Below are 27,101 nucleotides of genomic sequence, written 5' to 3'. Positions count from 1 at the left end.
CCCAGTTCTTCACAGGACTTTAAACGCCAAATCGCAGCTCTAATGGACTCCAGCCCGCTCCTCTAAACTCAGCTTTGGACCAAAAGGTTGAAGCGAAGACTAATGTTCAGACTCGGCTTCGCTTCACAGTTGGGTTCAGCTCATCTTTATTTAGGCGACGTCTGATACAATCAGAATTGTCTCCAGGTGCTTTAGAAGGACCCAGAGCCCGACCCTGGTCGTTCAGGGGCAGGAGATGATTGGCGGACAGGGAGATTCCTCCGTTCTGAGGGGGATGAATGTGGTCGGACACTCAGAGCTGCTGTAAATGAGGTCGAATCTCGATATACAACCCAAACGTTTCTTCTCCCGAGAAATTTAAAGAGGTCAGATCTTCCCTGGACCCGACTCCTCTGTTAAAATGCGGTTCCTGTCTAAAACCGTCCCCCGAGTCTGCTCTCCTGCTGGTGTTTTTGTTCCTTCTCGGGGCCACGTCCACCACATGGGTTCATTAGGAAGTGAAGCTCTCCAAGCTGGTCCATCACGGTGCCGCTGGGCTAATTGATGGCGTCGCCCCACCTGCCTGTGGCTTTGGAGAGACCAAGGAAGCACAGAGCAGACTGACCTGAAGTTACAAAAGGACATCCACCACTTTTCTCCTGCTTGCTTCTCTCCACTCTGTCCTGCTGTATTCGGCGACCCGAGTCATGTCTTCCTCATCCCCCTGTCACCGCGTGAGAGCCGTCCAGCGGAGGGTCAAGCTGGGACAGAAAAACAGTCACCACCCCGGATTTAGTCAAAAACCCAGCCATTACTGTCACCGAGGCAAACCAGACAAACAGCAAGAGGAGGACGGACGGGAGACACTTCCTGTGAGGACCATTTTTAAAAGGAAGCAGCCATAAAACCCTGTTTTCAGCGGAGGGGTGTGGCTGGAAAAAGGTGTTGTTGTACAGAAAGACATGGAAAATCCAAACATACTTCCGACTGTGGGGAGGGTCTGCGTAGTGATCATACATATTCAACTGTGCAGGGAAGTTTGCTGGAAATAGAAATGCTTTTTCTGCAAATTTAGCTTCTAAATCCCGAGAGATTCCTGGGAGCTTCCAAAGGGTTGAATGCAGATCGTTGTAGCCCGGAGCTCCGCACGAGTAACTCTAATTATTTACTTGATAATTACGCTCCGGGTGTTGCATTTAGCATCCCGACCACATGCGGGGAGGCTTTTTGTGTCAGTGTCAGAGAAATATGAGTAAAAATGAGGACACCTGATGCTAGGCAGAACATCAGCATTATTGCCTGTTAGCATTAGCATTGTTGTTTGGTTCTGGGCCCCAAATCCATGGAATCTCTATTCTACCTTTAATAATCCGGAGCAGCAGTAAGACGAATTATGTTCCGATTCCTACGTCTGTAACGGTTTAAGCGACAAATAACTGCTCTTCATTATGAGCCAGCCGCCCTCCTCCTCCTCACACGCAAACACCCTCCACTCTCATCATTTCACATCTCATTGGCGAGCCCATCTGAGGGCCAATTCTGTTCGAACATCTGGTTTTGTTTACACCGAAAATTACCTGAAACGGCGGAGACGAGGTGACAGCGCTTCCCCGAGTGGCATCTGCGCCGCTGATCTCTTCATCACGCCGCTTTCATCACTTTTCCTCCTCTCGTCTTCATCAGATCTCACTTCTGCTCCTGTGCGCGTCCATTTGGAGCGGTCCGGCTGTGGCAGCAGCTGGTCAACGGTCTAACAGAACTTGGTTTGGCGGACGTGTGGGTGTTTGTTTAACCCTCCAGAAATGAGGGTTTAAAATAAATCAAACCTGGAAGCTGTATTTATCTGTTGGCACGTCGGCGCCGCTGTCAGGTAAACGTGCTGCTTTTGTGGCTTTTGAAAGATAATTGTTACAAATTTAGTGTTTTCCTCTCGTTAATTCTGCACTCACGTCTCCGCTCTCCCCTGCATGCATCTCCATTCTTTGATCAAATGAACTCTGCCTGTTAATCAGCTCAAACAGACCCCTGATCAAAGCAGGAAATTCCCCCCTGAGCTCTGAAAAGCCCCGAGTCTCGACTTTTAAAGAATCCACTCTTGTGTTGTACAGACAGCATCATTAACTCGACAAAAACAAGGCCAGACTTTCTGCAGCCATGTTTACTTTCCTTTTTCTGCTCCTGCTGACTCAGATGACTCATTCTAGCTTTTTCTCCTCTTCCTAAAAATTCTCCTTGATGATGACGTCCTCTTGCTAATGTTCTCATTCAACGTTTTCACTTAATTTGCTTTTGTTGAAACCTTTGAAATTTAGCCAAAACACACACACACACACACACACACACACACACACACACACACACACACACACAGAGTATTGTTTTGACAAGGTCTCTGTCTTCGAGGCTCGGGTGGAGATTCTGTCGGATGGAGAATGAATAAAAACAGCCAGAATGTCTTTTTTCCTTCTCCCCGATGTGTTAAAAGTCCATAATTCCAGCATTTTTCGGTCTCTGCCGTGTTTCCAGCCTCGACCTCTGAGTGCTGGTGCACCTGGGCCCTCCGAGGGGCCGTCTGGGTGACGGCTTTAGTGCTCTGTAGGCAAGCAGACGGCTGTTTGCTTTCAGTGAGTGATGCGGAGACAAACGGGCTGAGATCTCATCACGCTGCTCCCAGAGAATTGTCTTTTGTTGGGGAAGGGGGGGGGGGTCTCATAAAGGGTGGTTTGATCCAGCTTTCATTAAAAGGCTTTCAGGCTAAAAGGTGGGATGGCGCTCTGTTTCTCCGTGAAGGACAAATGGCGAAGGAGCTCCAGTCAGGTTTGAGTGGGCCAATTCTTGTGGTGGCCAGAGATGGCCCAAACCCAACAGGCGGGATTATAATAACCGCTTTTATCGCCGCGCGTCACTGACATTTGCGCGAGCGAAGGGTGTTTTTCTGCAGTGTCTCCTGAGAGAGAAAAGCGGGTGAGAACCTTCAGATGTTTCACCTGCGCGGCCGTCAGAATAATCAGGTTGCGAAACCAAAAGCTATCGATCGGTCTGGAACAATTACGGTTATTTGAAGAGTAAGAGGTGGAACCAGAGTTGTAATCTCCAGAAGGTAGAAGAAGGAGAAAAGTTGGCCAGCGAGATTAGAGAGCCGTGATTGTTTATTGACGTGGGCTCACTGACACTCGACTCCTCATTTGGGCGGCAGCGCCGGCGCGCGCTAACATCTCCACGCGGCTGCGGTGTCACCTCCAATGAGTGGCGGCGTTCCCCGTCGTCATTAGATGATCGGAGCAGAGAATCCTGCTCAGGAGCACGCAGTCAATTAGGCCCCACGTCGCATTAACTGGAACACACTCCGGAATAATCACACGAATTATACAAAACATTCTTTTCTCTAATGAACTCTGACGTTCCAATTTGCGGAAGCTGGCTGCCATCCTGTCCGGTCATGTCCACTTAATAATATGTAAAAATAAGAGCAAACTGAAGTGATGCCCTGCAGCTTTCACAGTCTCTTGTGCACAGGTTTGACTTTATGTGCGCAGAATTTGATTTACAGTTGGACCTCTACTTACACATGTCTCTACATGCAAATTTTTCAGGTTACGAAGCGTCTCAACGGGAAAATATTTCCTCTTGTTACGAAGGAAATTTCAGGATACGAAGGTCAAAAATACGCTACCGCTGCTACTCGCAGCTCACGGAGTTTAGTGAACACAAGCTTGCTTGTAGCTGCTCTGCCATTGGCTATCGCCTAGCATCTTCCTGTAATCTCATTGGCTAGGGACGTCAATATCTACAGGGACGTCAATATCTACAGGTTTGTGTGTATCCCAGCGTCGCCTTCGTTTGACTTTTATTTATTGTGGGTGTTCGTATGTTTATCCATGGCGGTGTTACCACAAGTGTTAACGTTCGTTGCTAGTAATGATGGCTAATGTAAGATTAGCCTGTAATAAAGTTCATTTTGTTCCTGAAAAAGCCTTGCACTGAATTCCTACATTTATTGTGCGGTAATCTAATTGTAACATGTATTTGTGACATGTTTTGATGCATTTTTATGATTTATTAAAAAAAAATGTATGTCCGAATTTTTGGGGGCTTGGAATGGATTAGGGCATTTACATGGAAAATGCGTTGTTACGAAACAACTTCTGGAACGAATTAAATTCGTAACTAGAGGTCCCACTGTATTTGTGATTTATTTTCTGTTACCGCCGCCACAGCTGGAATTTTGGAGATTTGTTGGAATCTCTGGGATTAGAAGATACCTCTGATTAGAAACTGCTGTCAACAGATTTCCCGGAGTTGGTGCCTCTCTCTCCATATTCAGCATTTTTGGATTGAAAAGATTAAATTGCATTAGAAATCAATTCAGGGTGTATTCTGCTTTAATACGTAACATTCCGGCTTCCTCACCTTCCCTGGAATGATGGAAGGGCCGTCATCTTCGCTGGAAAAAAGGATTATGTGACCCATAAAACAAATCTCTACCGCCGACAGCTGAGTGTCCCAAATTTGTTCTTTTTGTCGACATAAATCACAGTTTCAGCGGCATCATTTCCAAGAAATGGTCTTTTCTGATCACTGAACAGATCACAGCAGCTTCACAGGAACTTCATCCCAAATTTCCGCATCATGCATGAGAGATTACAGTGAGATTACGTGAGGCTTCGTTTCTACGCAAGGGTCCAAAATCTGTCCTGTTTCCAGATACTTCGTGCTGGTTTTGCACGTTGCTTTTGCACGTTGTGACAAGAATTCACGTTGGCTGCAGAAAAAAAAGCAGCTGAAAATAGCTGCAAAACAGTGTGACAGCTCAGTAAAGTCTCTGATTAATATTCAGCCTTTAAATCTGTGTGTGTGTGTGTGTGTGTGTGTGTGTGTCTGTGTGTGTGTGTCACAGGGAGGTCATGGGGAATGTCGAGGTGATGCAGCTCGACTTTGAGATGGAGAACTTCACCAGCCTGTCGGTCACCAGGCGAATCAACTGGAATATCGACTACAGGGGTCAGAACCCGGCCCTGGATTCCGAAAAGGTTGTGACAGAGCTGACGGTTGTTCAGAGGGATATCCAGGCCATCATCCCTCTGGCCATGGTGAGTGTGCCGATATCAATCGGATCAATTATTTTCCATTTGGAGTTGTGAGCTGCAGGGCTTTGGTATGTTAGTTAGATGATCGATGAGCCGTCTGGGTTTGTAACTGATTTTATTTGACCTCACGTTAGCCCTGAGTTGCTCATACTGACAAGGAAGTTCTGTTCTTCCGGAACAAAATGGGGAACAAAAACTGGGAATAAACATTTTTCAGACAGACTCCATAGTCAAGCAAAAAAAAAAGGTGGCTCACGTGAAGACGTGTGCATTTATATTTGTTATTTCTTTGGTGATATTCCCTTCAGACTGGCTAAATGAAGTTAAATAGATTTTTTTGCAGCCTTGCACATTTCCTGCTGGTAAATCTGGTCACCTACACCTACAGTCGCTGCTGACTGTGAACACGGCTGTTAACACCAATCCCAGGGCTCTTACTGTAAGTGCCTATTACACTGTTAATTAAGACTCATCTCCTGGCCAGACAAAAAAGAAGCAATTAAGGGCTGTAGTAAACAGATTATAGGGACAAAAGGACGGGAATCAAGTGAGATGGGCGGAGTTCCTCCGGCTGCACCACTTCTCCTCTGAAAGAAGGTTAAAGTTTCCTCTGAGGTAAATACCAAATGAGCGGTTTGGGGAGACGGCGTCCAGATGGCTCCAAACACGTCTCAGAAGAGGATCAGGGACAGTGTTTATTCTCCCAGGATTCTTACTCTCTGGCATTGTTTGTGCTGGAATCGGGATGCCTTCCCCCTCAACCCTTTAGTTTTTAGTAGTAGTAGTAGTAGTAGTAGTAGTAGTAGTAGTAGTATTATGATTAGTAGTATTAGCATTAGCATTAGCAGTATCATCATTATTATGGTAAATTTAAAGTTTCTCATTTGGGAATCTGGATTTTCTTGTCTGACATCGATGGACCTTGCATGGCCAGTGTGAAACAGGCGGCCAGTTTACAGCTAAACTGAGGAGGCAACTGAGGGGCAGAGGGCGGGCTGGACTAAGATAGTGATAATGTTAAGCTGTTTTTTTTCGTCAACGACTGGTGTTTCCTGTAAACACACTCGGACATGCGGGGGTGGTGGCTGCATGGCCGCTTTATTTCTCATCCTGACGGCAGATTTACATGCAACTCGCACCCAGACGTGTCGGAAAAATGGGGTCTGTGGGTTTGCGACTTCCCCTTCGCGCAGCCGTTCGTCTTCATCGCTGCAGAGAGGTAAAAAAAAGACTTGGCTTCAGTTCTTTCATAATAGAAGGAAACGATGAGTGATGCAGTCAGACCGAACCTGTTCATGCTCGATCGGTCCGGACCATTTACTCCATTCTGCTCATGAGTCTGACCGATGTGCACAGAGAAAGTCTGACTGGGCGCCTTCAGGCCCGAGTCTATGGAGTCCAGCAGGGAGCAGAGCCTTGGTTCATCAACAGGGACGTCCTCTGCTCCCAGTCTGGCTGCTCCACCACAGCCAGGAGCAGGATGATTGGGTGCAGCAGGTAGCCTCATAAAGGCCACCAATGATGCAAAATTGGGATTGGTGATCAGACTGTTCTGCACTCAGCTGAAGCTCCACATTAAAGGGACGGTAAAAGGTTGCCAGGTATTAGCCACAACGATTTACTCTGCAAATTTCACTGTTCGCGTCAAATTTAGTGCTTTGATCGAGTCTGGAGGTCACTTCAGCGAGAGGCGCACATCAGACAGCTGAGGTTGTCGAAGGGACGACCTTGCTGTGGTTGCGAACGCTGAATCCCCTGGATCGATTCGAGTCCGCGGCAGCTGCTGCTTCACGCCACAATACGGTCGCCTCCCTGCAATCAGCCCCCGCAGGGACACAAATCAAAGGCACGCTTCATGTTCAGCCGGCGGAACTTTCCCGATGGCGCTACGAGCAGCTCAGGCAAAAGCAGCTTCGCTCCACCAACAGGCCCGACGGAAGAGTTGGCAGGAATGCATAATCGGAGAGGAACAATTCCCCATCGAGAAGGTTAAATCTTGGAGCTTTTCTGGAGTTTCCACTAATGCACAGCCACCAAAGTAGTGGAGGAATCCCAAATCCATCTGCGGCTCCCTTACAAAGCTTCATTCTCGTGAAATAAAAATGTTGTTTTGCGTGCAGGGCAGGTCCACATCTGGAAACAGGAATCCTATTATTGAAAAGCAGGTGAGAGGTTCAAGCTGGAGGGAGCATTAACGCCGCCTGCCCCCTCACCTCAACGCTCGCCATCCTCCGGCTCGGCTGAGCGTAGCTCCCACATCAGCGCTTTACAAGCAAACCAGCAAGTAACATGACACCGAACACGAGACGGGCGTGTTCCATCAGGACTCATACGTGAGTCGTTTGTTCAGGGTCTCTTCATCAGAAGATGGCGCTAGAGTCACCACAGGGTTGCTGCAATAGAAGAAGAGTAGAAAAAGGAGTAGAAAAAGGGACCCGACTGGATAATTATGGGTTGGGCAGCTCAGTCCACGGAAGATATTGTTGATCTAGTTTACTGAACCGATTGAATTTACCTTATTTGTTTAAGTGCAAATTTAATTTTACACCCTGGTTTAAGGGTAGAGATCAGTGTTAATTCAAAGGTTTTGAGTTTTTTTTATTCACTTGACATAATTGGGGTTTTTTTGTTTTTTCCGTCAATGTTTCTTGATCTTTTTATCGGCAGAAAAAGTCAAATATTTGGGAGGGAAAGTTGCTACTTTGCTTTTGTGATTCTATTTGATGGGATCCGTTACAGAAAAAAATGTTCTCGTAATAAAACCAAGGCGTCTCATATTAAAACCTGCTCTGGTTAAAGAAAAAAGCACCGCGTTCTGCGCTGCAATCGATAAAAAAGGACTTATCGTAGTCGCCTGTTTATTATGATGCGTCTCTCCGAAATGGCATCTTTTGTAGTCGCAGTAAATTGAGCCATAAGTGTTTTCAGCTTCACGGTAATCAAGCAGCAACAGTAGTTCGGTGCCGTAATGACTGATTTTGCTTCCTGGCTGAATTCAGGTATGAGTATAATTGGTGCTCCCAGAACAACACTTGGGTAATTGTGTCTTGTGTAGATTTAGCAGATGCCAAACAGGAAGGAGCTCTGCGGAAGGATGTCTTTCAATTAGGATCTCACCCCAGAGTCCAGTCGGTTATCCTCGGATCTGCTGCTCTTGGCTTTCATATAAATTGGCTCCGTTTCATAAAGTCAAGCAAATGCTGCTCTGCAGTGACAAAAAAAACCATTCGATACAGGAAGTTGGGGCTCTTATTGCAGTTCAACCGAACGAGTCGGCACTGGATGATTGAGGCCAGCCTTGCTCACTTTCACTTGTTCACAGCAATAAAAAAAGACTGTTGAATAACATTTTGTACTCTGTTTGTCCCAGATTGGGAGGAAATTAACATGCAGCGGAGCCAACATTGTGGTTGTTAAATGAGGATTTGGAGAAATCTACTCCTCAGATCTCCTCTGTTCAAAAGGCAACTGCATATTCAATCGTGTCGCTGCATATGTTTGCATAATCGCAGGTCCAGACTAAGCTGTTGTCACTCACGGGTCCCCCGATCCCGAAGCCTTGCTTTGAGCCCCTGCTCAGAGCATCATCATCATCATCATCTGACCACACAATATTTTTGGAGTATCGCTGTGAAAATCACAGTGTCCAGGGAAGGAAGCTACTAAACGATATTGACTGGCCCTCACAGGCACGAATCCCTGTATTGATCAGTCTGAAGTGCGGCCTGATCCATAGAGGAATGTCTGACAAAGCTTTATTTACAGCCTTTTACACATCACACTCAGTGTGAAAGTTGATAGGCCATAACTGCAGATACTTTACAATCCAGAACGGAGTTCCCCAAGGTTCTGCACGGGGTCCACTTCTGATTAATGTGTGAGGAATAATAATGTTCTCCAGCGTACATTCGCCTCATTTTGATGTACTAACTCAGAAGAGTTAATGCTTAAAAATAACAAATCATCACAAATTCTGTCCATATTAACCTGTGTTAAATAGCTTTAACAGTTACCTGTAGCTCTGAGGATTGACTGGTGCGATGCCTGATGAGTTAAGTCCCGACGAGGTCCATCAGATGCCGGTACGCCTGCTGAGCCCTGAATACTTGGCTATTTGCTGAAGGCTACGCAGCATATATGACAGGGCTCATTGCTGAGTCTGTCTATAATATTCCCTCTATGAATAAACAATGCTGGAGCCTGCAGTTGCAACCGGGAAAAAAACCAGAGGGGAGAACAAAGTTTCATGCTCGATGCTCGACACTCTTTCAAATTTGACTGGAGCAGAAATTTAATACATATTTTTATTATTTAAGGTAATTTGCATGGTCTCAGCCTCCCTTGAGCCGCTCATGCATCACAAATGCTCCCCTCTCGCAGCCTGCATGATCTGCAGCAGTAATGAATTCATTTTTGGCTCCGCCGTGGGCCTGCCTTGTGTTTTAATTGGCTGTTTGCACTGCGGAGAACGCCGGTAAATAAAGAAATAAATATGGCGGCAATGTCTCCTCTGTTCATGGTGAGTTTATCACGGTTCAGGGATTAATTTTATCACCGCACACCTGATTTATGATCGATTTATCCCATTCGTTATTCAGATCTCTTAACTAGATAAACAAGGGAACAATTGAATAAATATTCCACCCAGAAGCTCCAGCATCACCGAATATCGACCCGTAGATAAGACAAGTATATTACTTGAAAGTGGAGACCCGCTGCTATATTTGACATCACCCATGTATATGACAATTATTACCGTGGCAACAGTCGCTGGGTCCTGCTTCACACCTCAGTTCAATCAGTACATGCTAGCTACCATCTGTGGTGGGTGTAGCACTTAGGGGGGCCCCAGGGCGAACATGGGGGCCCTCAGCAGCTCTCTGGCTGCTGGTTGTTATGGCGATCTCTGCTGAGAATGTACATCATGGCTGGAGAAGATCTCTCACCTGTCTCAGGTATCACTGCGCCAGCCGGCTGCAGCTTTTAGTATAATTGAATTATTCTATTTATTTCTTAAAATCAGTCTTTAAGGTGAGAGATTGTTTCAGGACATCGTTGTGAGCAGCAGCAGCTTCCTGGTGAATGATCCACCGTGTACTTTAGTGAAATATTTCTGATAAATCACATCCATTCGTGCAGATTTCTGCAGTGGGAGAAACTGTCTCTTCTAATATTCAAACCAGAATTTGATGCACATGAGCACGTAAAGTCGAGCGGATCACTGCAGATCCGGGCCACTGGTGAAGTAAATGTCTTCTGCTCGGCTGCAGTTTAACTTCTGTGATTTAACCTGTTTCCCTAAAAGGATGACGGTGAAGATTGTTACTTTTCGTTAGGAGTTCTCGTGTCTGCTGCTTCCAGCTGCTCTCCTCAAGAATGGCGTGCTGGAAATGAAAATGTCAGCTGATGAAACACAATGAAAATGAGCTCAGGTGCTCGGCGGGGACTTTCACCTGCGAGGATCAGGGGCCCCGGCAGTGAAGGCTGCAGATGTAGACATCATGAACGCTGATGAAATATCCTGGAAAACCATTTCCTGCCTCCTGCTGCCTCATGAATATCCATTTTTCTTTACCCTGTAGGACACCGAAATCATCAACACAGCCATCCTGACCGGACGCACCGTGGCCATTCCTGTCAAAATGGTCTCCATAGAGATGAATGGGGCAGTCACCGATGTCTCAACCTTTGTCCAGTGCAAGTCGGCCAATGAAGACATCGTTAAGGTACCCTAAACCTCATTTCCTCACTGTAATCCCTTTACCCTTCCTCCAGCACTGCCGGTGGATCCAGCCCCGCAGAAACAACCTCGGGAGAGCATAAAAGATTCATTTTGCTCCTCTCCATGTGTACTTTTGATTTGATTTTTGGCTCATGCCTGTGATTGAATCTTGGGATGAATGGATGTGATTACCGGGAAGCGGTAAAAGCTTGTTTGCCGAGTTACGCTCACCTGATGTGCTGCTGCGCAACCTCCAGGACAGAGCGACGCTACGCCGCTTACCCACGGGAAATCCTCGCTGAGAGTTCGACATGAGGCCTTGTTTGTTGATTAGATGAAGTAAAAGTGGGATCGAGGCAAGAAGCGGAGCACATTAGAGCCCATGATTATGCTCTTATTGTTTACCGCAGTCAGTTGTGGCCTCACCGATTCCACCGTGGGCAGGAACCAGAGCTGCACTGCAGTTTCAGAGAGTGTCGGTGATCCACCCGATCCGCAGAGCTGCCACGTTGTTCAGAGTTCAGTCAGTTTCCCCCAAAGTGTCACATTAACTCAGGTGCTGATGCTGAATCCCGTTGTCCTTCGCAAGCGTCGTTCCCTGACCCGTTGAGCACAATCTTTTGTTCCCGGGCAGATGTTGGGAAAGGCAGGATGATGAAGGAGGACGTGGAGTTTTCATTGTTTCTTCTGTCTTTAGAACAATTCCAATTAGCAGGAGGCCGATGTTGACTGTAACCGCGAACAAATGTCCTTCCAGATGAGGTGGAAGCCGCCTCATCCATCACCGCGCTGAAATCAATCAATCGGCTGAGAAAGACGGTCTTAACTGCAATTATGGCATCGGCAGCTAAATGTAGTCCGGGATCAATCATCAACCACAGACTAAAGTTTGTCATGAGAAAATTACCTTTTAAAAAATCTGTTAAATTCATTTTCAGTATTTCTTATCAATCCAGCCTTCATCCTCCTTTAACTCTCAGCTATTTGGCTCTGTGTAGCGGCCTCTAGTGGCCAGATTGTTGTTTTTCTTCTTTCGCTTGTGTGTAACCGCACGGCTCAGCGAGAAAAGTGATGGCTGAGCAGGATTATAAACTTCGACTTGTCAGGCTCGTGAATCTCTTTAGCTTTCACCACGTTTCAGTGTGTGTCATAGACCCTTCCATCCACCAGGTGATATTAATAATAATAAAAAATCGTATCAAGTCAGGCTAATGAAATCGTCGTGGTTGGTTTAGCATCGGCTCAAGGTCAGGCGAGCTGTGTTTGATTGTGGGTTTTACAGACCAGGAAGCCGTAAAAGTCAGACTAGTGACTGGCCGCTATCTGATCTTGTTAATAAATCTGTCCAGTATATTTTCCCTCTGATATAGTGGATTTGTCCTTAATGGTTACTGCAGCTCCGAAAACCTGCGAGAGAACAAATTAAACTACAATAGTGAGAGAGTGTGTTTTTTTCCCAACGTCGTCAATAGGAAAGAGCGGCTGGTTGCATTTGGATGAGCACTGCCAGCGTGTCGTTTATCATTTTTCATTATCTGCTAAAAACAAGGTGCCGGGCTTTGTGCTATTGAGCGGGTCTGCTTGGTTGCTTCTGCCATTGAACATTCAGGGCTAATTTGAAATGAGGCCTTCGGGGGCTGGAAACGCACAAGTCGGGACGGTTCGATAAAAAAACACCCGGCCGCCGCCATCGCCGGCACCGGCGGCAGAATTCAGACACAGAAGAGCCGCAATTAAGCAAATAAGTTAAAAATGAGAGCAGAGTTGTGGATCATACTGGTTTTATTTATTTATTTATTTAAAAAGGAATTCACTTTTCCCAGCCGTTTCCGATCCATAGCACTAATGGTGCTCGTGTTCTTGTATTTACTCTTCAGTTTGAATGATGATTCACCTGATCAATAGCTTTCACCATGATAGGGGCTTTAATGCATTTAATGCCAACTTCCAGCAAAAGTACTGAATTATTCATCCAACCTGAAGACGGAGGCACCATTAACGCAGAATAAACAGCTCAGGTGAGCTCACCTGCAGTGCAGAGGAATAAATCACCTCTTCTGCTCCTGCAAAATCAATAAAATAACAGATATGTGGTGTTTTCAGCAAATTAACGAGACTTCCGCCTGGTCACCAGGCCCTGGTGGGTGTGAGGGGGCGTGGCCACGTGTGAGGCCCCACTCGCCCACATTCAGCTTAAAAATCAAGAAAAATGACCTTTCAAGCAAAAATCTAACTGCAGCGGCTGCCGCAGAGATCATTAAGATATTTTAAAGGCCAACCTTCCATCCTCAGCTGCTTCCCTTTGTCAGAATTTCTGAGAACAGCACAAACTTTCGGAAAGAAATGGAACCAAAAATGGTTCTTTTGTCATTTTCTGATGAGCAGAATCAGCTCTAATGCTTCAGTCAGCTCAGAATCAGAATAATCTCACTTCTCATGGATGACGTAATCCAAAGATTTACCGAAGCCACCGAAAAGACTGATAAGATGAGAATAACATGGAGCGAGCAACTGTAACTGTAATAAGCAGGGGACCTTTTACAGGCGGGCTTGTGGTGCGAGGCGTGAAAGATAAGACGCCTGTCAGGGGGCAGCCAGAGATTTTCCAGCCATCGTGAGCGGACCTCCATCCCACCCCCAGCCATCGCTGTGGCCCGCCGGCCGGCGCCGTGACTCATGCAACCTATCTGAAGACACAGATAAGACCTCGCGTCAGCACAGCGCATCTCACACCAGCGGACATCACACACACACATGCACAGAGACACAGCGCCTGACCAGGGGCACCTCCGTCACGCACACACTCCCATATTAGCGTGACACTTTTATAGTCAGCAAAGCTACAAATTTAGCATCAACAAGATCGGAAGAGTAAAACTATGTGGGCTGGGAGTCGGAGAAATGTGTCCACCCACTCCACACCCGCGAGAACATAATTAGAAATGAGTGGCAGCTAAATGAAGATGAGGAAAAGAGAATATTCTGACGGCGTCACATGCAACTACCAGCCTCGCCCTTCAGGGGGCAGTATTTCAGCCCCTCCAGGAAATGATACCTCTCAGTGGACAAATGGCTTCGCACTCGGCGTCTAAATCATGTGAATGTGCCATGATTATGCTTCCCTTGTTTCTGCAGCGCTCCTCGTGAACTGGGGTTGATGACGAAGAGCTTTCAGCTTCAGTTTGCTTTCAGTGATTGAAAAGCTCTTCTTCGGGGAGGGGGGGACTCTTTTTTTTCACTTTTATCTCTGGTTGCACTCTGGAGGCCGCGTTGACTCAATATCACCTGTCAAGCAAGCACAATGATATAAGTGACTTATTACTGGTTCTTCTTCTACTGCGTGTGCCCCCAGTCCAGATGGAATCCAAACACCTTATTTACCAAACTGGGCCTGCCTGAGTCTGATTTCTCATCAGTTTCTGTGCGGCGTCTGAGAGATTTGCAGCGTACAGCAGGATGATCGCTGCAGATGCTCCACTGAGCTTCCGATCTCTGTCCTGCATCAGTCTCGGCTGCCTCTACGAGGCCGTAATTTCACCTCCCAGCAGCTACTGGGAGGCCTGACAGCACAGCGCACCAGCCCAGCCATCACCAGCCCTCAGGGCCAATTCCACGTTCGCTTATGTTTACACGCTGAGAAATGGAGTTTCCTCTGAAGCCACGACCTCAGCCTGCGCGTGTTTATTCATGCGTGAGCACGATGCAAATAGTGTGTGTGCACTCAACACCAGTGTGTTGTGGGTAACAACAGTGAGCAGGTGTAATAAATCTAATAACGTCTCCATCATTTATCTGCAGTAGCTTTTAAAGCCAACAAGCAGTCAAACATCAGAGAGCTGCAGCAAGGAGAAGGCGAAGAACGTTGAAAGTGTCCCGTCTTTCAGGGCCCCTCGTGCATCTCCTGAGCAGGTTGTCTTAACCCCCCCTCCTTGATGGAGGTTTTCTCACAATAGATCTTGGGCTTCTGACGCCTCCAAGGTGGATTTCTCTTAATCTGTCTCCAAAGGCTGCAGAAATCCCGACTTTTCCAAACAACAGATCATTCTCCCGCTCGCCACCATTAATCCGAACAAACAACGGGCTAATGGGGGGCCGCCTCATTTAGCTAACAGGGCTAAGTGAGCCCGTTGGCTGCACTTCTCTTGAAGCCAGCTCGCATCCATCACATGATGAAATGCCTCTGAGCAGCTCCAAGAAGCAGTCACAGTAATTTTATCCATATGTCAGCTGTCATTCAGTGTCCGTTTGATGCATATATTAACCCAAACTGCAAACTTCATTTTGCCGGACGTGGGGACAATTATTTAAATTGACATTTACATTTGGGAGCAAATGGATTTCAATGTGGTTCTCCATTTTTTTCCCCCCCTGGGTTTTGTGATTTTTGACATTTGAAATGCAGGAAAGGTTCCTTTCAAATGTAAATAACCACAGCAGGAGGGTCATTTCTGGAATAATTTGGGGGAAATATTAGAATTTTTTTTCCCTCTTTTCACCGTGATGAATTGTTCTCTCTGAGCCTCCAGTTGTTCCATCTCGGCCTCTTTCCCTCTTGACCTTTTCTGCTGTCAAATTAAATCACAGTGTCCTATGCACATTGTAGATTCTAAATATATATATCAGAGGATCAGATATAAAGAGACCCTTCCCCAGAGTCAGTGAACATCAGGATGGGATGAGTTCTGAACTGAAATGACACGTTCCTGCTCACATCATCGATTTTTCACAGGTTTGAGCTACATCACTGGTTTATTAATGAAATTGTGAATATTAAATTACAGCCCAATTTTCCACTTTGGGATTCTGTAAACAAGTTTCAAAAATCGACAGAGTTATTAGAGGAAATATTGTGATGCGAGAGTTTGCCGTCAGAATCATTACTCCCAATTTGTGTGGAAAAGCAGGAACGTTTGCCATTTAGATTTAAATAGTGAGCGTTTTTACTGGAACTGCATCTTCGGGCCTGTTGAGAAACAGGAGAAGAGAAACAGCCAGTTTTTGCCTGTTTTCCTGCCGATCGGGGAGACAAACCTCGACCTAGTTTGACTGCAAACAGCTCATCAGCTCACGGAGGCTGAAGCTGAACCACCTCCAACGCCACCGCAAACGCGTGCACAAGAGAATCCACATTCAGACTCCAATAAAGAGGTGGCGCCTCAGGCTCTTCACAGCCGGCCCACAGGTCCACCTCTGGTGTCAGGAGGTGTTTCATGAATATCAAAGGTGAATCCCGCCTAGATGATGTGCACGTGCGGAGGCTTTTCTTTACGCTCACAGGCCGAGCGTTAAATAATAATGTGACGTGTGAAGAAACGCAGCCGATATGCATGAAAGTCAGGTCCAAATTTGCTGAGGCTGTTCTGCCTGTTCTGCTGTTATTTATCGGCATGGTGGAACATCACTAGTGTGAGTTTCCCTGTAAGAATTTACAATGTCTGTCTCACTTTAGTTTTCTAGTATTGTCAAAGACTCAGGGGTGGGAAAAATGGGTTAAGTTCCCCTTTAAGGAGTAAATAATGAGACGATTACGTAATGTCATTAATCTGCCCCAGACTGAACAAAGATAAATACTCAAGTGCTGCAGCTAACGATGGAATCCTTCAGCATTCCTCGTCCGGACAGATAATAAAATTCCATTACAGCTTGAAGGAAAGGCCGGTTCCCCTTTGTTTGACCTGCTCGCTGGCTGATTCCAGTTATTGGCTAACGTGTGAAAGGTCATCAAGTGCTTTCACCTTTGTTAAGCCAGCCAGCGTTGCGTGGCACCAGCCATACACACGCGCGCGGCGAGCACGCAGCACTTGCACTTGTCCTAATGATCTATCTCCACCCCGGCAATCTGCTGGCGCCATGGAAGATGCCACAGCGCATTAGCAGCAGCGCGATGGCGTGTGGCTGCTCCGTGTGTGAAAGCCCTCCTCAGCAAGCCCCCACAGGGCCACTGATACCCACACTTGCTAACAGCTTTTGACTTGCAATTAGCCGGCCAAGTTTATCAGCAGCAGTAGCCGCGGGAGCCGAAGCCGCACTGCAGCGAGGGCTCGTTTTCCGCCACGCTCTGTTCGGGTGCCGCTGCAGATGTTGCTGCAACGTCAGGCAACGGTGCTGTGATTAATCAAGGTGGCCGGGGTCATCTTGCTGTGTTTTTTCCTTCTTTTTTCCGAGTCTCTTCATCCTGATAAGGCTGCACATGGGCACTAACACACAACGGCTGGATATTTGAGGAGCCCGTAAGGTCAAACCCTGTGAAATTGCATTAACTGAACTAGAGGGAAAAGGCTGTCATTTTAAGAGGTCCTTCCACCACCACCCTCCCCACAGTCCCTCCTCTGGCATGTGGAAGGGTGGGGGGGGTTGTATTACACAGACCTCCTTCCAGTTATGATGAATCCCCAGCCCAGAGAAGACCGGCCAACCCGACCTCCATTTGCAGAAGATTAGATCCTCTGATTACAATGCCAGCTACCTCCCACCAGTAGATAAATCTTCCACGGAGGCCCAAAAGCAAAGCCGTGCAGAATCACTGCAGTTAATAATTTAGCATAAGAGGGGAACATAAGAGTATTTACGATAATTCAAGTTGAGCCGGAGCTTTTTGATGTGAGGGCAAAGTTAAAGAAGGGATCAGAGTGGAAATCTATAGAACTCCATCTCGTGGCTCGTGGACGTTGAACCGCACGATCATCCGTGTAGATGTAAGAACGTGTGTGTAATGAATGATGTGTTTGTCTGAAAGCTTTGCCCAGTTGATTATGATCGGCGAGGTTGTTGGTTTCCGACGGGCCTAATATTGACATCGTTAGCAAACATTGCTACACAGAAGCGCTCGCTTTTGCCGAATTAAAGATGCAAGTCAGATGAGAAAACAGCCCACAGCCAGCCAGCACCGTCTGAAGCAGTTCTGGGCCGCACTCAGCCTCCGAGGATGGAAAAGTCTGCAGGCTGAAGGAAAAACCCGACAACTCTGAACTCCTCTTTGCACCCAGGCTTCGCTTTATTCACATTAATGCGCAGCCTTTGAGTTTCAGGGTCAACTCGACCAAGCCGCAAACAATAATCAGACTTTACACCTCGAAAAAGGACCTTTCAAGTTTACTGTGAGTCTAAGTTCTTGTTAACATTTACATTTATGCTCTAATAATTCAGGTTACCTTTCATCAGGTCACTTCCAAACGTGATCTCCCACCCATCTGGGAGGACAGCCTAATGCTGAGGTCTCTACCTGATCTGCTGGTAGCACCAACTTTCTGAGCCTTCTCGCGTTTGTCTTGTGAATTTCCTGACTGTCTCCACCCAAACCGTGTGACCAGTATCATACAGAGGTTCTGATCTCTGGCGCTGATCTCTCCTAGGTGTCCATGAACTGCGACTATGTCTTCGTCAATGGGAAGGAGAGCCGGGGCTCCATGAACGCCAGGGTCATCTTCAGCTACGAGCACCTGAGCGCACCGCTGGAGCTGACCGTCTGGGTGCCCAAGCTGCCGCTGCAGGTGGAGCTTTCTGACAGCAATCTGAGCTTCATCAAAGGCTGGAGGGTCCCCATTCTTCCCGACAGGCGGTGAGTCCCACGCAGGTCAACCCCATCAGTGACCACGAGCGCCGATTCCGCAGTTGCGCTGTCGGCAGCAGGACTAATTTTTGCCGAGTTCAGACTGTCCTGTCCTGTCCTGTCCTGCGGCGGGCTAATGGATGCTCTGTTAATCACGCCAAGACATCGGGATCATCGTTATTATTCAGACTCTCTGGGAATATGGCAGTAAGCAACCGTCCTGTGGTCAGAGCGGGATGTGGATCCGATGCTGCAGAAATTGCCAATGTGCTATTTTTGTCTTTGATTGCTAGCGGACCCATTATCTGAAGAGCGCAGAACCCCACGGTCCTAAACGTTAGATTTCACAAAGCACTCCGTCCTTTCCTCTCTTACCCTGAATTTTGCTTGTTTTGGCCCAATTAGCTGTTCCATCTCAGCTCCACGGCCCAAATGTATTCTGATGTGCTCACCAGCAAATTGATGCGCACGGCTGTCGGTTTGTGTCAGGCCGGTCTGAACTCATCTGACACCAGACCGAGGCGCCTCATTGCCCACCTCTGGACATTTAATGGCCTTTTTTGGGCTGAGTTTTTTCCAGTTTTAATTGATGTTAGCTCCCAGTTCATCCGAACATGTTCCATGGGTGGTGTTTCGTAGTTTTGTTTGCGTCTTAATTCCAGAACTGAAAACAGACTTGGTCATCGTGAGCAAATTGTCTAGGTGCTGTAATGAATCAAGACTGACTCTACAAACTGAAGAGACACTTTTGTCCAGGGAAGGGATCCAGGGAGCAATAAAGCATAAGAAATGAGCTGTTCCAGCCAGCCATTAAAGATATAACACCTTTATATGTCAAAAAAATGAGACCGGCGGGAGATCAAGGTTGTTCAATCGTGGAACCTCACATGGAAAATATAGCTATAGGTTAAGAAGCCCCGGCTCGTTAAAATATTCCTACATTCCTGTCATGCTTGGAGCCGTAACAAACAGGCCCACAACCCTTCATTTGGGGAATGTTTGATGGGAGCATTAAGAGCGGCGCTGGTGGCTGCTGTCGCCGCTCCCGAACTACATCACCGTCGACCAGGCCCATTCCTATCTGAGCCGAATACAAATGGCGCGTTTAAGGGGCTGTTTGAAGAATTAAGGTATTCCAAATGACCCGCAGTGCTCGCAAAACATCTTGATCCCCGATGAGCTACGATTGGCTGTTGATGCTACATTATTCCGAGGTGCTAAATGTGTCCTCGAGCCCCTCTTTAGCGACATCTCTTCCCTTCCTCCGTTAAAAGATGCGGCCCCGTTGAGTGGAATGCCGAAATGACGAATTTCGAAGTTTTCGTAGCTCATTATTGTGAATTTTGTTTGTTCATAATTTTTAGAACCGCAGGGTTCGTCGGCAGCCCAGAATAATTCGGGTATTGAGATGCAGCCCGCCACATAAAAACATCAGTCGGGCGAATCGGAGCGTTTTTAAAGTTTGCTATTTTTTGGAGGTACGCGGCGCCGCGACTCTCCCAATCCATTTTTTATGCACATAATTTCCCAAAGACCCATCGCTATTTTAGTTTGCGGCGATTGTCACACGACCAGGCCAAAGGAATTCACTCCTTTGTTGCTCGCTGTCATTTGGATTTACCGACTTTTTGCTTGCCGGGCGGCGGCTGTGCGCCGCGTCGGCCGCGTGCCGAGGCAGCTCCTATCATTTTTGATGACGCCACAGGTCGACGATTGAGGCAGCTCGTGCCGAGCAGATTCCCACAGGAGGGTTTTATTTTTACTGATACTCCTGTTGGCCGTGGGGGGGTTTTGTTGTTGGTTTTTTTTGACGCAGCGTCGCCTTTCTAAACTTTTTTCCCCTCACTCGTCTCACAGCAGAGATTCCTTCCGCGCTCAATGAATGCGAAACACTGCGCCACTTCGACGCTCTTCACATCGTAGAGCCGGGGAAATCACAACAATCTGACCAGAATTAAACCCCATCCTGTGTCCAGAATTTCCACAGTTGCTTTGTTAATCGTTGTTTCTCTGAATTACTGTCACTTCGTGTCGCAGCCATGCTTTCATACTTATTTTGGACTGCCCTACAAAGTCCTCCGCTCCTTCCTTCGCCTCGGTTGCTCTTTCATTTATTTATTAGGCTCTTTGTTGTTTTTTTGTGCTGCACTTCCTCCGTCCCACAATGCTTCACTTCTGCAGCGTGACATATCCTGAAAACCTTGGTTGGGCAGCGAAGGTCTCTCGGCCTGTTGTGGGCTTCTGCAATACAGCGGAATTGCTCACTGGCTGCATGTTCCAGTAACACGCTCTAAAAAAGGAAAGAAAGTGTAATCGGGCAGGCAGCCCGTGTGCACTCAAGCTTCAGCTTGTACGTTTGTATCAGAGACTTTAATAAGAACAGACAATTTTCTTCTGTGGGGGGAAAAAAAATGTATTTTCAAGAGTCGGGAAGGTAAACTTTCACTGACCTGAGCCCAGACTTGGGAAAGTCCTTGACAGAGACAGAAGGATCTAGTTTGGCTGCGACTTACCTGAATGAGTCGGCATTCTCAGGCGAGTCCTGCCGCTCCTCCACGTCCCCGGCGCTGCTGGAAGATGACATTTATCTGGGTTTGGTTGACTGCTTGTCTTTTAGTATTCCGTTTTAGAGTCTGGAAGTGCTGGAGTTTTCAGATCAAGTGTATGAAATTTTAATAGCATTTCTCTCATAATGAACTTCAATGCGTGTCTGAACCACTTCAGAACTACAGGGATGAAATATACATACAAACATAAAAAAAACAACTTTACACGCCGCTTCTGTCTGTGTGGCGAAAACATCTGTCAGCGTGCACTGATGTGTGACTCCGCCCCCTGAAACAGCACAGGAGAGGGATTGGCTGGTTTAGAGACTACGAGAGAAAGAAGCCCCGTCATGTTGCCTCCTGCAGAGCCTCAACCATGTGTTTCACTCATACCCTTGTGATCAGTAAATGCCCTCAAATCTATTCCAGAAATTTTTAGCTCTCCCTCCAAATCGTCAGTTCCTGCTAATTGTTATTAGACCCATCAATCCCTGACCAAAAAAGTAGCTCAAGAGGTGAAAATAAGCCATAAAATGATGCTACCAGGTTGTTTTGTCCATCTCTGTCCCTTAAGATCTGCTTCTCCTGTTGAATCACGCTAGAAAAAGGTGGAGTGTTTGCACTCAAGTCTGGCAAAGATCACATGACAACTAACTTTATTTTACAGAGTTAAAATAAAGGTTAATTATCTGACAGCTTAAAAAATGAAGGTATCTTTTTTTAGCAAAAACACAGATCATTTTAGGAGCAAATGTATTTCTGGCACACGGATGTATATTTTTTGTAGCGATGGAGAGAACGCTGCTATCACTGACAGATAGAGAATACATCAAGGTTGTGTTGACCTCACAGTTAAACGTGGATTCTTCTCTATTATCCTTAATTTTTCCTCATTTTTGACCTTTTTCAGATTCTCACTGACATTAAACACAACTGAGGAGGAGATCGAAACTTTTTTAATAGTATTATGAGACATAACGTCGTCCTTACCCATGAAACCCTCAATCAAGACCAAAACATTAAGATAAGTCGGCGTTTGTGAGGAGTGTGTGAATAACAGGAGGGTTGCGTCTCATCACGTGCACAGACGCGGGTCACAAAGGCCTTTTGAACAAATGAGCTCTGAGAACCAAATTGCAGATAATGAAGAGAGGATGTTAGAAAAACACTCCCACGAGTTTTTTTCCTTTTTTTGCCCGCCGCACGTCGACCCACGCGAGCGTAGACGCTGCTGTCAGGCGATGACACACGCTCGCAGCTTAAAAACACAGGCGGTCATGTGATCATAACCATGAAATTAATACTACGGAGAAGGATGCAGTCTGCACCATTCCATTCTTTTACTGTCCTATAAATATGATTAGAGTGAATTATCCAGTTAGTTCACCCTCAAATTAAGAGGAAACCGTTTTTGGTCATTTTGCCAGAAAAGAGAGGCAAATCCGCGAAAACCGACGGATCTCGTGTTTCTGCGCCGATGGTGCACGCGTGCTGCTGCCGCGTGATTCTGCTGCCGTGTAATCAGCGCTCTTTCTTAGTTTGGAAACTCGCTCGTTTAATATTTTCCTTACGTGTCCTGTCCTATACGCCCCAAACTTTGAGTTGGTATTGGAGCAGGCTGCACGTGCAGGATTGCTGCAGTGCACCAGCAGCCAGCTGCTTTCCAGAACGGCCGGTTTGCTTCTGCGCCACAGCTCATTGCTGGTCTTGATGACGCTCCTTGTTATTGTTTTACAGAGTGCACACATGCAGCCAGCACTAATGCGCTCTGCGCCGCAGTGACTGATGCTCTCGAACAGTGGCTCCACATGTCCCTACCTTTTAAAGTCAATTCAGTTCAATTCCCCAATTTAGCGTCATGGAAACCAGACATTTTAAGAGGATAATGATCTTCTTGAGCAGAGTTAGATGCGAACTGAGACCATAAAGGTGCTCCGAGTGAAAACAGGGACCTCTTATGACCTTTGACCTTTTGGGGATGGATGGATGGATGGATGGATGGATGGATGGATGGATGGATGGATGGATGGAGGATGGTCTGACTCTTAAAACAATTATTACACAATTATTACAATTATTTTTTAGAATGTTTCACCAGGAAAGCAACAATGTTCAATAATGGAAACCCACAAGCAGCTTAACTCCAAAACAAACGTCCTAAACTCTGCTTCAGTTGTGTCACTTTCCTCTTCAGCCTCAGTAGTTCAGTCCTTTGGTGGTCAGGGCTGTCAGTTTTGGAGCTTTTCTTTTATTTGGGGACATTAGCCTTCCTGACGGCGGCCATGAGCTACACCGGCGCTGCTCCATCTCACGCCGCTCACATCGCTCACTCTCAGCGAATATTAAGTGCAAGAGCGCTTTTTAAGTGAGAACTGGCAAATTGTCAGGCCTGCTGAGGGATGCCGGGTACGTCGTGCATCTTGTTGTCAAGCAGATTGCGCTCGGTGGATGGATGCACCTGGCTCGTTTATCCACGTTGCCCAGGGGCTGCTGGGAAATCATGATGGTAAGAGTCCAAAATCTCTGCTTTTTGCTGCCTGTGGCGTCCCAGCCCGCTGGCACCGGCGCCCGTTTCCTCTTCGTCACTCCATTGCGGCGGCGCGGTGGATGTGTGATCACCGGTGCCAAAGTCCTCATCAGTGGAAGCTGCAGAGATCAGATGGCACAAAGTGAGACGTGGAATTGTGCTAGAGTTCTATTTCATGATAAGAAGAAGAAACTTGGAGACTCGGAAGATTCCAATTATTATGGGGATATTTTAGGGTAAAACAACCTAACCAGCGTCGGTTTTCATTCACTGAAGTTATTGTTACTTTTGGGGTGCGTCCCCCTCCATGGCTCCTAGAATGTTCTTTCTACGGTAGCCTGGAGTGGACAAACTTAATCCATCCCTGTCCAACCGCGGTTTCTCTTCACAGCATTATAAACTCCTGATTACAGGGTCCATCAGGGTGGTTCAGTGCATTTGTCATCTGTTCATTTTTTATTACTGGATAACAGACAAAATAAAGTCACACATGATAATCCAGGGCTTTGATGGAGGCATCCTACGGGAAAATAAAGTGGCTCTTTAGCATCAAAGCTAATATTGAGGCATCAAAAGTGAATGTGTTGCTAATTTACATGGTTGACAGGTGTATAGATAAAAGGGTGGAGAAGCTCATAGTCATGCTTCAAATGTGTTGAAAGCACCGATATCTGAAGAAGATCCTGCTCATGTGGATTAAAACAGCTGGAAATGCTACATTGTTTTTAAAAAATCCAGTTGTCCTTCAATGGTCCTCTCTTCTGTCCATCCCAGGAGCACCAGGGACAGCGACGCAGACGACGAGGACGAGGAGCGCCGCGTGAGCCGCGGATGCACCCTGCAGTACCAGCGGGCGCTGGTCAAGGTGCTGACCCAGTTCCACACCACCTCCACCGAGGGCACCGATCAGGTCATCACCATGCTGGGCCCCGACTGGCAGGTGGACGTCACAGACCTGGTCCAAGACTTCCTGAAAGTGGCTGACCCCAGAATAGCAGAGCTGGTGGACAGAACCATCCTAGTGGGCCTGGAACTGGGATCCACAGTACTGAAGGTAAGCTGACTCTATGGGAAGTGGTTTATGATGAAACCGACGTGTGTCTGGATGAAGCTGGAGCGCTTGGATCGCTCTTCCGTCCTACGGCAGCTTTTCCCGAGCTCCTTTGTTTAAAACCGATCAGCTGCTGTAAAACTGAAACCTCTGTCGGCAAAAACGCGGCTCTTAAAAGGTCCAAACGGCCGCCGACGTGAAGCGTATCTAAATGTGTCAGCGGGGACGGCTTCAGAAACCTCCGTCCAACGATGCCCCCCCTTCCCAGCAGTGATTTACAGAGGCTGTCGCCGGTCATTTATGGGGGGGCTGCGGGACGTAATGGCTGATGAGAGTTTTGATCGCCGTGAAACATCACAGTTTGAGCCTGACAGGGGACAATAATAGCAGCCTGATGGATGCGTTGATGTTGGCAAAATTGGGGAGAAAGATAGAAGTCGGCGATCCATCATGTTAAATGAGTAATAGATCATCTGCAATCTGCTGAAGGGTATGAATAATTAGACATCAATTTACCAGCAGATGTAATGTGCCACACTGACACCCACAAATGGTAAATAAATAAATAAATAAATATAAGGCCCAGAGATGATCAGTGGAACGGCTTTATTACAGATCCCGGTGATGGATCTGTCTCACAGATACCAGCGTGACATCATTACTGTGCGATCGCCGGTCACTCTGATCTACTGAGGCTGGAATAAACCTCCACTCAGACGCGCTCTCGTCCTTTGCGGGTTTCATTTTAAAGCCGAAATGAGATCTCTGCAGGATCCGCTTGCTTTATCCCTGGCTGCCGGAGCACGTGGAGGAGAAGTTCCAGTGGGAGATTTCCATTTCGCAGAGTCAATTTTACTCTCAACAGTGGAATTATTATGTTGATTTTCCTGGAAACGAGCAGTCTGGTGCTCAACAATGGCCGTCTTTGAGACTTGGGCGATGCTTTCAAATTGTCCTGCAGCTCATGAATATGAATAAAAGTAGCATCTTTTGTCCACTTCGTAATATTTCTGCCTTTCTTTTGACAATCCGATGCTTGACTTTGAACCTTACCACGATTTTTTTTATTAGTATATGTATAAACTGAAAGAAAAAAACAGTTCAGCGGCGCAGCTGTCACACAGTTGAACCGTTAAGGAGACCTTTTTATAGGCTGGACCTCGAATGTTTAAAGATTCCCCAAACCTGGTGGGCGCTGGGAGGCTTAATCAGAGAATACAGGACAAAATCTGCTTCCTGCTGAGACTTGGGTGGAATTCACGCCACTTTCTCTGATAGGAGATTATCATTAATCTCCACAAAACATTCACTCTGCTCTGAAGATGCAAATCTGCAGAATCCTGAACCGTCACCAGGAAGACAACACTCCAAAGGTGCGCAAATGCACCTAGCTCAGGGGTTTCTGTAAAGCACAGGAGACCATCTGGTTTGTGACAAACAATAAATAACGTTCAGATAAATGAAGTTGAAAATAGAGACTGATGAGGTGCTGATTTATCTGATCAATAATCTGGTCAATTATTTTAGCCTTGATTTGTATTGGAGAGGAGTCGTAGCCAGGAAATGTCCCGAGCTGCTGTCAGCCGATAGTATCAGGTCAAAGGTCACGGGGTCAAAGGTCACGGGGTCACAGGTCACGGCTCGCTTCCTCCACCTGCTGTTGAATGTTGCCAGGCATGTGAGAGGAAGCGGAGACACCGGGAGCCATCTTTACTGGACTTGGACTGCAAACTGAATTTTAACGAAGAAAAGGTCACCTATGAAACTTCTCTCATCTTAACCCAACTTATTTGTAAGTTTTGCCTAATTTGCGACGAGAGAATCAGAAGGAACCATGAGATGAAGGAACTAAACTGTGGGCGCTGCCCGGTTATTAGTCCGGAGGAGTCTGTAGATCAAACAATGCTTCATATTTCAGGGTCAGCTGTAAATGTAGCTCCTCCAAGCTCCATCTGCCTCCTTGCAGCAGTAACGTTCGTTTTTCATCCCGCTTCCATCAGCGTAATTAACGCCGACGAAGAACAAGACGTCTCTTCCTGCCTCTTTCAGGAAAACACACCAGCGCTTCACTTCCAGGAGGCCAAACTGATGAAATACAGATGTAAGACACAACGAGAGTAAAGTGATCACACCGCCTCGGATCTCCTCTCGCACCTTCCCGCTGATTTTCTAGGCAATTAATTATACAGCAACAGAGGAAATGCAAAATGCAGCCGCGCGCCTCCTCGCGCGAGCTAAGGGCTCCCTCGACGGCTCCACACCAGATTTACTAGAAATAAACCAGATCAGATGTTGTAGATTTCCTCAAAGGCTTCTGCCAGTGAGGTCAGCAAAGCCGTCTCTCTCTGACGGCGAGCCAACACGTCCTGTCATCAGTCTATCATATTACACGTTGGATTATTGAGGGAAAGATGTCATTGGACACGTCAGATGTCCCCCATCCTGATCCTGACTGCTGTGCTGGTAGCTCACGTGAAATAAGTTCAGTCGTTCTTCATTGTTGCTCTGACCGCCTGAAATTAAAGAGTCCAGAGTGTTCTTGTTTGCTCCGTTGCCTTGGAGACGAACTGTGGTTCCCTCAGGTGTATTTCAGTCCAAGTTCTCCAGCGTGCATGAAGGAACCCTCACCTGAAATCCCGC

General features: G+C 46.9%; 1 protein-coding gene and 1 long non-coding RNA gene across 3 annotated transcripts in view; both read left to right on the top strand.

Moving 5' to 3' along the window:
• Positions 1–27,101, top strand: part of tmem132e (transmembrane protein 132E) — a 188,506-nt gene that overhangs the window by 149,767 nt on the left and 11,638 nt on the right. For both annotated transcript variants that reach the window (XM_057055223.1, XM_057055222.1), the window contains exons 4-7: positions 4,877–5,069; positions 10,649–10,792; positions 18,141–18,346; positions 24,185–24,464. In XM_057055223.1, the coding sequence (XP_056911203.1) occupies positions 4,877–5,069; positions 10,649–10,792; positions 18,141–18,346; positions 24,185–24,464 (823 nt within the window). The remainder of the gene's footprint in view (positions 1–4,876; positions 5,070–10,648; positions 10,793–18,140; positions 18,347–24,184; positions 24,465–27,101) is intronic.
• LOC130538019 (uncharacterized) lies at positions 2,718–3,951 on the top strand. Its single transcript, XR_008953748.1, has 2 exons — positions 2,718–3,758; positions 3,791–3,951. It is a non-coding gene; the product is annotated as an uncharacterized LOC130538019 (long non-coding RNA).

This window comes from Takifugu flavidus, chromosome 14 (genome assembly GCF_003711565.1).
Source record: "Takifugu flavidus isolate HTHZ2018 chromosome 14, ASM371156v2, whole genome shotgun sequence".
NCBI lineage: Eukaryota > Metazoa > Chordata > Actinopteri > Tetraodontiformes > Tetraodontidae > Takifugu > Takifugu flavidus.
This window is presented reverse-complemented; position numbering and strand designations above follow the sequence as displayed.